General features: G+C 41.4%; 1 protein-coding gene across 1 annotated transcript in view; it reads right to left on the bottom strand.

Annotated features, from left to right (window-relative positions):
• Nucleotides 1–298: 298 nt before the first annotated feature.
• The window catches only part of LOC121870562, an 85,974-nt gene continuing 75,583 nt past the window's right edge, over nucleotides 299–10,689 (bottom strand). Inside the window, exons 4-6 of the mRNA XM_042372393.1 lie at nucleotides 911–1,130; nucleotides 692–814; nucleotides 299–478 (exon numbers count right to left, since the gene is read on the bottom strand). Coding sequence (XP_042228327.1) covers nucleotides 299–478; nucleotides 692–814; nucleotides 911–1,130 — 523 coding nt within the window. The remainder of the gene's footprint in view (nucleotides 479–691; nucleotides 815–910; nucleotides 1,131–10,689) is intronic.

The following is a 10,689-nucleotide window of genomic DNA, read 5'->3' as shown; positions in this document are numbered from 1 at the left end:
ACAATTATAACGTGAAGCAGGGAAGTGTGTTTACATCTTGAAGACACTTATAACGTGTAGCAGGGAAGTGTGTTTACATCTTGAAGACACTTATAACGTGTAGCAGGGAAGTGTGTTTACATCTTGAAGACACTTATAACGTGTAGCAGGGAAGTGTGTTTACATCTTGAAGATACTTATAACTTGTAGCAGTTAAGTTTGTTTACAGTTTGAATACATTTATAACGTGTGGTGAGAAACAAAGGGCCTACATTAATGGTCAGGTATATGGATAGAACGATGGTTTACACACACCTGCTTAATCGCTTAAGGCTGTCCGTCGTAGTCGACGACGACTCTGCTTCATTATGAATTCGATGATGATGATGATGTTGATGATGATGATGAGTGGTGAACTAGAGATGTTGTCAGCGGTGGCACTTGATGTGGCAGGTCTCTGGGAGGTCTCTGGGAGGGCGATTGTGTCTCTTTTCCCTACCTTCACATATCGAGATTTTTGACGCCATGGGTACAAGTGGAGCGGCATAGACTATGCTCGGATGTAATGGTCTTGAGATCCTTTGAAAGAATATTAAAATTTTTGAGCGTCATTCTGAGCTGGTCTTTCTACTTTTTACATTATCCTCCAGGTTTGCGGCGTACCTCGGGCAGCTGCCCGTAGAGGATCTGGAGGGGGAGTCGGTGCTCTGACATGCGGATAAAGTGTCCCATTCATTGACTCTGTCGTTTCGCCAGACTCTGTGCTAGTAGTGTTGGCGCGCAGGAGGATGTCAGTATGATGGACTTTGTCCGGCCAGGTCAGACCAAGAATGCGCTGCAAAAAAATGATATGGAAGGCCTCAAAATAGCTGATATGCCTTTGGTAAGTAATCCACTCTTCAGAACCGAATAAAATGGCGGAAATGCAGACTTCTTGGTAAGCATAAAGTTTGCTTGTAACTTTGAGGCTGCTATTGTCGAACACTCTGTCACGCAAACAACCAGAGGAGGCAGCTGCAAGATGTATCCTAGCCTGGATCTCGTCGTCGATGTTGTGCTTGGGGGAAAGAAGGTTACCGAGGTGGATAAAATGTTCTATTTGATTAACAGGTTCTCCGTTGACCAGGAATGCAGGTGGTGGATCTGTGCCTCTATGTTAAGAGCAATTATCTCTGTTTTTTGGATGTTAACCTGCAGTCATATGGCCTGATACTGCGGAGACAACCGACACACACACACACACACACACACACACACACACACACACACACACACACACACACACACACACACACACACACAATGGAAATGTGGACAGGATAAATCTCGGTAAAACCACACAGGAAAAATGAAACACTGGAGCACCTTAGCTTTCGTCTTTATTCAAGACATCTTCTTGAATAAAGACGAAAGCTAAAAATATATATATATATATATATATATATATATATATATATATATATATATATATATATATATATATATATATATATATATATATATATATATATATATATATATATATATATATATATATAGTGACTCTCCTTGGGGAGAAGCGTATACGAAAGTTGAATAGCAGTACCAACGTATGGTTAAAGAACACCATTTATTTGGTAATGTTTCGTACAAATTTCTTGTCATCCTCATACCTAAAACGTAAAATTAAATAAAATAAATTAAAAATAATATGTTGAATAAAATAAGGTACATAAATCATTAAGTTCATTGAGAGAAAACATTACATTTAACTACAGACCATTGAGCTATTAATTATTAACCTTTACTTCAATTTAACCACACAGAGTAAGAACACTAAAATTAACAAAAGCTTAGATCTTGCAGTTGAATGTTACAACAAGCAAGAACAAAACATATCCATTAAAAAATAAAGTATTGAAGTGGAGGATTCGTGAGTGTCTAGTGCTGGCTGTACTCGGTGGGTGAGGAGCGACTCTGCTGCGACCTGTATTATGTCGACGGGGCAAGTGGTGAGGATGGTGAAGTCTGTCTTATTTATAGGGTCATCGGATGTGTGGCTATGGTCCTCCCTGACAAGGGTAACCACCTCCCGCAATCGCCGTGACGATATCTCAGTCGGGGAAGATTTTTGGTTCTTGCCGGGTGAACCGAACAAGAGCCAAATTGTAATACCAAGGTGCATAACCTTGTGACCCATGTATTATGTGTGCAAAGCTTCGGGTCTCTAATAAGTCCGTTTTGGAGCTATGACTGGAACAGACAGACAGACAGACTGACAGACACATCTGTATCAGAATATAACACACCCCATAGAGGTTATATTGGAGGTATAACAAAGGCGGAATATCACAAGAGCTCAGGGGTGAAAGAGTGTTACAGTTAGGGTGAGGAAGGAGCTTCTGTATACAGGTGTTTTTATCTATATGAGAGAGGGAGAGAGTTGTTGGATTTAGTTCACGTTATTAGACCAATGGCTGGCTGGCTGTAGGGGTCAAGCCTGTGAGAGGTGGAGGAATATCTTTTATATTTAGATAATAAAAGTATGGTGGAGGTGAGTGTAGGTTCTATATACCTGACAGCCCTCTAGGAACAGTGTGGGTATAGTATACTGTATACTAAGCTTTTCTTGGTGTGTACACCGACATTAATAATGATGGTACGGCACCTGACCTGTAAGTTGACAAATAACACCTGACTGATACTGCCAGTAGTCACATATTGAACGGCAACTTACAGTACAATAAGCGGCACCTAGAGAAGATAAAATAACATCCGTCCTTCTCCAGACACAATCATCAGCCAAGTTAGATTAGAGAGGAAACACTAACTTGCCAAAATACTCGTATAGTTAAGAGGGAGATGGTGTCTCAGGAAAAGGGACCAACAAAATATGATTCCCCCTTTCCTCCGGGTGAGGTCGTGTCTATGTGAACCTGACCCGGGGAAGACACGTGTTTGTAGGTTCAGTGGACCTGGGAAAAAATGATCAACAGTTGACAGGAAGGAGGTGAGAAAAGTTGTAAGAGTGTATGGAGGTCAGGAGGGGAGACTGGTGGAACATGAAAGGGTTTTTATCCAGGGGGTGGAAGGGGGCATGGGTATAGGACAGGAGGCGTCTGTATAGGACAGGGAGGCATGTATGAGGAGAGGCGAGCGTGTGTAAGGACAGGGGGGCTTGTGTAAGGACAGGGAGGCTTGTGTAAGGACAGATGGGCGTGTGTAAGGAGAGGGGAGGGGAGAACGAGTGGGTGGGTGTAGAGGCAGGGATATTAACTAATACTTCAGGTGTACCTGTGAGGGAGGGAGAGGTTGGTCGCACAAGTAAAGGTGAGAGAGACTGACAAGCCCGTGGGGGAGTGTATACGCGTTGGTTTGCTAAACTATATGGTCTTACATTCATTGTAATTATTATTTTATAATTTTGGTCACTGATTTCATTATAATTATAGAATTATTTTCATCATCATCATCACCATCATCATCAGTACTATTATTAAATCTCTTTATTCTTTGGTATTGTTTTAACTTAAACGCTCATTGCCGTTAAAACATTACTCCAACATCCCCCATCATTCACAGAAGACCACCTCACCTTCAACAGTATTTTACAGAGAGGAAAACGACTGCATTGTCAGACGGTCGAAAAAGAAATTCGTTCAGTGTGACCGGGCAGCTGAAGCATCACCATCAGGGGGGACGAGTCAAGCAGGCAAAATGATAATAAAATTGATAAGAAAATATTATCCTTGGCAGTAAAACCTGAAACTTATGTCAAAATACAGAGTAAAATGTGTAATGTAAGAGGAAATTATAACGTTGCTGTATAGAAAATACTGTAGAGCTCTGCAGGACCGGTGAGGGGGTATATGAGGGAAGAGGGACTATATGAGAGGTAAGGGATTATATGAGGGGTGAGATAATACGTAAGTGTGAGGGAGGTGAGGGGCTTATCCATTGACGAGATGGAAAGATAGTTGTGAAAGACATCAATTAATGAATTAATTTTAAGCCTTGAATACAATGTAAGGGCTATATAAGACAATAGTATACCACACACACTATAGAAAAGAGTGAAACAAGTTACGTATTTTAAAGGCAATTTTAAAGACTCAAACAGTAATACATTTAACAGGATATATCTAAATCTCTATGGAGAACACACCCAACATTTCACTTACTCCTTCATCTATATTTCTGTTTACTACTGACTCTAGGCAATACGCATAAACCTGGGATAGTTTAGGTATAGATAGAACAGTAGTAAAGGATATAAAGGGGAATGGAATGTATTTGAGGTGTAGAGTAAAACGATTCGTCATTTTTTTTCAAGTAGTGAGGCTCGTGTGGGGTTATCTATGATTGTAGTTTTAGTGGAATTGGGAGAGTAAGAAAAAAACGCACAGCTGCCGACTGAATTAGATTTGGGGTTGTACCAAGACCGTCTGTTTATAAGGGAGGGGGAACAAGGAATGCAATTGATGTGTATAGAAGAGGAGGGAGTGTGTGTATAGGAGAGGAGGGAGTGTGTGTATAGGAGAGGAAGGAGTGTGTGTATAGGAGAGGAAGGAGTGTGTGTATAGGAGAGGAGGGAGTGTGTGTGTATAGGAGAGGAAGGAGTGTGTGTATAGGAGAGGAAGGAGTGTGTATTATAGGAGAGGGAGGGAGTGTGTGTATAGGAGAGGAGGGAGTGTGTGTATAGGAGAGGAAGGAGTGTGTGTATAGGAGAGGAGGTGTGTATGTGTATGGGAGAGGAAGGTGTGTGTATAGGAGAGGAGGAGTGTGTATAGGAGAGGAGGAAGTGTGTGTATAGGGGAGAGGAGGGGAATGTGTATAGGAGAGGAGGGTGTGTGTATAGGAGAGGAGAGTGTGTATAGGAGGAGGGAGTGTGTGTATAGAGAGAGGAGTGTGTGTGTGTATGGGAGGGAGGAGTGTGTGTATAGGAGAGGAGGGAGTGTGTTTTAGGAAGGGGGTGTGTTTATAGGAGAGGGGGAAATATAGGAGAGGAGGAAGTGTGTGTGTGTATAGGAGAGGAGGGAGTGTGTGTATAGGAGAGGAGGAGTGTGTGTATAGAGGAGGGAGTGTGTGTTTATAGGAGGAGGGAGTGTGTGTATAGGAGAGGAGGAGTGTGTGTATAGGAGAGGAAGAGGTGTGTGTATAGGAGAGGAGGGTGTGTGTGTATAGGAAGGAGGAGAGAGGAAGGGTGTGTGTATAGGAGAGGAGGGAGTGTGTGGGGAGAGGAGGGTGTGTGTATGGGAGGAGGAGGTGTGTGTATAGGAGAGAGAGGGAGGTGTGTATAGGAGAGGAGGTGTGTGTATGGGAGAGGAAGGGTGTGTGTGTAGGAGAGGAGAGTGAGGAGGAGTGTGTGTATAGGAGAGGAGGGTGTGTGTATAGGAGAGTGTGTGTATAGGAGAGGAGGAGTGTGTGTGTATAGTGTGTGAGGAGAGGAGGAGTGTGTGTATAGGATATGGGGAGAGGGAGGGAGTGTGTGTATAGGAGAGGAGGAAGTGTGTGTATAGAGGAAGAGGGAGTGTGTGTATAGGAGAGGAGGGAGTGTGTGTATAGGAGAGGAAGGAGTGTGTGTATAGGAGAGGAGGGAGTGTGTGTATAGGAGAGGAGGGAGTGTGCATAGAACAGGGAAGGTGTGTGTATAAGGACAGGAAGGGGTGTGTAAGGACATGGGGGGGGGGGCGAGTGGGTGGGTGTCGAGACAGGGAATGATACACATTGGTAATCGTCCCAGGGACATTAACTAATGCTGCATGTACAATTGGAAGGGAGGGAGAGATTGGTACCACGGGTATTAAAACTGGAACTAGTTAGAGAGAGAGAGAGAGAGAGAGAGTACAGCATAAACTTAGTTAATGGTTACAATGTATTAGTTTAAAGGATATACGAAAAATTGTGTAGATCGTCTTACAACATTATATTTGGCAGAATGTTAGTTTATTACACACAGAACAAATATGGATATGGAGCCACATCAAAATATACCGCAAACGTTACTTTTTTACTCAAATTCAGTATGGCCTCCGCTTTTCTGAAAAAAATGGTAACTGTATGCATCCAAAATATCCAATATGTAATATCAGCCGGACTAAGCGACACAAATAGGTAATTGAGTGGGAACTATTTCATTATTTAGCTATATTACTCAATTTTACGGGATAAGATCACATACCGTGGCAAATTAACTCATGATAAAATTATTGACTGCTCTTATCATCAATGATTCTCCAACATTTATATATTGAAGAAACCATAAAATTGGTCTAAAGCAATAGAAGAGAATTAATGCACAGCAACTGTTTTCATTGTGGTGCGCAGTTTATTCGTTCTCCTAATGTCCAGAGCACATACACAGAGCTGTGCACATGTGAGCAGCCTGAGCATCGCTTGATACACTCACAATGAAGAAGTTCACGGCATGATTTTGTAGCCTCAGGAAGGGTGGTGGTCCTGGGACAGAGGTTCCCAAAGTCCTTCTGTGTTCTTCACTCATCCCCAGTCGCTTGGTTCAGATAGTTTTCGTGAAAGAAGGAAACATTGACCCCAGATATGGCCTCCTTGATATGCTGCCCTACAGGTATGTTGTAACAATGCTGATTTGGTTGGGGGGAAGTTGGCAATTTCTCTGCCTTTCCTCGTGAATAGTTGTTGTCTGGCACCATTAGCAGTCAGCTGGTCATTGGTTCTGTCGTCCACGAGCACAACGCATCGTTCTATTATAGATAGATCTGTAGTTGAATGTCCTCAGGTGTTTGAAAGAGATTTGATGACATTCGTTGTATCATCATAAGTTTGCCAAACATTTCAAGCAGTCTTCTTGTAGATACCACTGAAAGAGGAGACAGTGTCATAGCCTGCAAAACTGTGGAAGAAGGGAAGGCACTGCAAACTATCAGGCCTAGGAGCTGTGGCTATTTTATATGATGCAAGGAAACAGAAGTGCTTCTGTACGCCAATTGCTATCCACACTACATAGGCATAATCAACTGATTGTAGGTTTCCTCAAGCAGGCTGGGCTGCGAATCTGACGTGTCAAGTGGTTTACAACACAGAAATCTTCCCTTATATGTGGTGATTATTTTGCTGTCACTCTCGGTTGTGACACTGCGCATTACCAACAACATAAAAACTTTAGTCTTGCTCGCCTCATGACGGAGGAATTCTTGTCATTTTCCAAGAAATCCATATTTTTTTTATACCTCTTTCACGCCTCTTTCGTGTGACTGCCTTCAATGAATCCTTCTGGTAAACATCCCACATGATGTCCAGTCTCTGGTTAACATGTTGTAGATGCCTCTGGATATATGGTAAGAGCTCTTCACCTGCATATGTGCCAGATGTTATAGTGGGGACTTGTTTGAGCATATTCACAATTGCAGCTCCATCGACGATTATGGCATCAGTAGTGGAGACTCTACAGTAGGCATGTCCAAATATTTCAGGCAATGCAACAATTCGGCTTTAGCACATGGTCTTAGGGTTCCTTGATGAGATAATGAAGGTGGACATGGCTGATTCTCGTACATGGACACATCTTCTCAATTGCCATCTCGTTTCTAGTATGCAATGTAAAGTCTTGAAAAGAGATTATAGTCACTATTGAGACTGGCAATTTGCATGCGTGACTTTGATGTTGACTTCTTTAATGGGCAAGACATCAGAGGTAATCTATTTCTCTTGAAGGAATCAGATAGAGGCACAGAGCGTTCACCAAGCCTTTCTTTGACGAAGGACTGGTACAGAAAATTGCCAGTGTGCTGTAGTTACTGTCCTTTTGAATAACTTATCTGCAACAACTTTGTTATAGAGATTAATGATATCAGCACTGAGCTCACAAGAAGGGGTTCTTCACAATTTGAGTATGAGATTGCACATCTGTGATAATTGCTGACCGTTGACTTTTCTTCTGTTCATGGTGTTCTGAATGGTCTTCTCTCCCAGGATGCAAGTAGTTTCAACGTCCAGTGCCGATTCAAGTTCTTGGGTAAGTCATGCTACCCCTGGCCCACCCACTGTCCACCTACGAAGGGCAGCATGATTTTCTGCAAGACCAACAGCTCCTTCTCCTTTGACTGAGGCGATGTTTTGTTCATGAGCTTGATGATTTGTGGGATTCTTAGAAAATCTATTCTAGGTTTTGCTTACGACAAAATTCCCGTGGTTGAATTTTTCTGCTTTGGTTGGGTATGCATGGTGTAGTAAAGTTATGACCCTTTGTTCACTGGTAGCCATCTTGAGTAATGTGTATTATCCAGTGCAAAGAACCACGGGGCCATGGTATTAAGAACTTCATTATACAGAGGGAAATTTCCTTCCCGAAGTGCCCTGACCTAAAGCAGCAACAGGAGTTCCAGGTGTAAAACAGTGGACCAGTAGTGAAACGTTGGATGCGAGCTGATCATATGATTACACCAATTATCCATGGGGAGGGAACTATCACTTTCTTTCAGAGAGGAACAATAATGAATGTATGATATTTGTTGGAGCCTGAAAAGTGTACGTTGAGCACAATATCTTCATACCAGCTCTAAGGTTTCTAACTCCTTCAAAAGGCACTGTACACTTCAGAACTCTTTTTCTCATTGGTTGTTACTAACAACTCTGACTTTTTACTACTTTACTCGCCTGGAAGTAAGTGCCTAGACGGTAAAGCACTTACTTTTATATACATAGCCCTCAGAAGCAACTTGAATCATCATCTATATCCAGACAATTCTTTAACAAAAAGTTAGGCATCACACTACATGCCTTGTGGAACAGCCGACATCGGTATCTTATCTCCTGATCAAACAAACTTAAAATTAATTACTCTATATCATTCCTTTTACAATAAAAAAATAACTTCACAAATATGATAAACAATGAATAATAAAAGTGACACGGAATAAATAAAACATAAGCTAATTACTCAAATCTTCTTCATAATAAACAGCCACAATGAAACAGAAAACTTAGATAAATATAAAAGCCAACTAAACGATAACCTTAATTCGTGAACAAAAAAATAAATAAAAAGGATATACTCGTTTGCCTTAGAGGGAAATAACACTCATATCTGGCCTGGACTCACAGCTTTACCTTAAACACATCAATGGTGGAGTGTTGTCTTACAAGGATGTTCTGTACACAAACAACCTGTAATGACTATACACAGACAAAAATTAACCTCGATGAAGTCTCGATGATTATAACAAATTAATATTTTGCCCAAATTAAACAATAAAAAAAAACAATATGAAAGACTTGTATCGTCATTATGCTGATCAATAATGCCTATCTGAATTACCTCCGCCAAAAGGATATTTATTCATTTATCTGAAAGAGCATTAATGGGATCGCTCTTGTTAAAAACTTTCCTCTCTGGCCATAATGTTTGACCTCATAATATCGTTCACTTATTTTGGCCCAAAACAACTAATACAGCTTTATTAAATCTAGATCTAAATGGGTTTTTATCCCAGAGGTAATAATTAATGTGTATGTTAATTTGACTTTGGACTATTAATTGGTAATGGTGGTCAATTTAGATATGTGTACTGTATGTGTTAACATATTGTGTAAAGAAATAGAGTTGGATAGATTTTTTTTAACACATTTACAATAATGTGTATATTAATGATTATATTTGCAATAAATTCTATTATTACCACTAACTAACAAGTTTACTCCATCGCCACCACCCATCCCCTATTATTCAACACAACCTACCCTCCCACCCATCACTAACCACCACCACCCACCACCCACCACTCACCACCCACCACCATCCAAAATTGCAAAACATGTTTACAGGGAATCAGGATCATTTTACGTTTTGGTGGAGCTTTTTTAAGATTGACCGCCAGCAAATATCACATGATGATTAAATAACGAAATATTTGACCATTTCAAAAGCTCATTAAAGTTTTCAGCAATATCAAGTTAACAATCGGAGAAGCAGAGTAAGTGTACGAAGTCCTTAACCAGAGTACAGTTCACGGCCCTCAGAGGCTTCCCACTAATTGTTGATTATGAGAGTTAAGACAACAGTGACTTGTGGAGACTTAAGGTCCATAAGGCCATCAATGAGGTCACGTAATTTTTAACTATTGGTGTCCGGGCTCAGTCAGGCAGGTATACTGTACGCGAGAACTTTTCAGTGGGATAGACAAATACAGTTCCAAAAATAAATAATAAACAGATAAATGGAAAGGTAGAAAGACAGACAGACACAAAGAATTATATGCATCAGTGGTATCTAGAGACGGTAAACAATAATAACGGAGAGAAAATACTAATTCTTGCCTCGGCTAATAAGACCATAAATCACTATGATGAAAAGATAATTAGTAAAGACAAGAGGAGGGGAAGAGGGGTGTCAGAGGAGGGGGGTGCAAGAGGAAGAGGTAAGAAGAGAGGGAGGAGGAGGGGAAGAGGAGAATGGGGAGTAGGAGGAATGTAGTGGTGTCATGGGAGGGGAAAGAGGAGGGTGGGGAGGAGGCGGGGGTGGGGTTGTCAGAGGAGGGGGAAGAGGAGGGTGGGGAGGAGGAGGGGTGGGAGAAGGAACAGGAGAGGGTAAAGAGAGGGAGGAATATCAAGAAATGAAAGAGTACATTACAAAAGAAGAAGAAGGAGGAAGTGGAGGAAGATTGATTTTGATTTTGCCGCTTGCAGCGGCTACTTTATTGTGCACCCCACACTCATCCTGTGAGCGGTAGCGCAAAAGGATTACAGAGTAGAGTT

The sequence above is a fragment of the Homarus americanus genome, unplaced genomic scaffold (genome assembly GCF_018991925.1).
Source record: "Homarus americanus isolate GMGI-L3 unplaced genomic scaffold, GMGI_Hamer_2.0 scaffold56333, whole genome shotgun sequence".
Classification (NCBI taxonomy): Eukaryota; Metazoa; Arthropoda; class Malacostraca; order Decapoda; family Nephropidae; genus Homarus; species Homarus americanus.
Note: the sequence above shows the minus strand (reverse complement) of the source record. Positions and strands in the feature narration are given on the sequence as shown.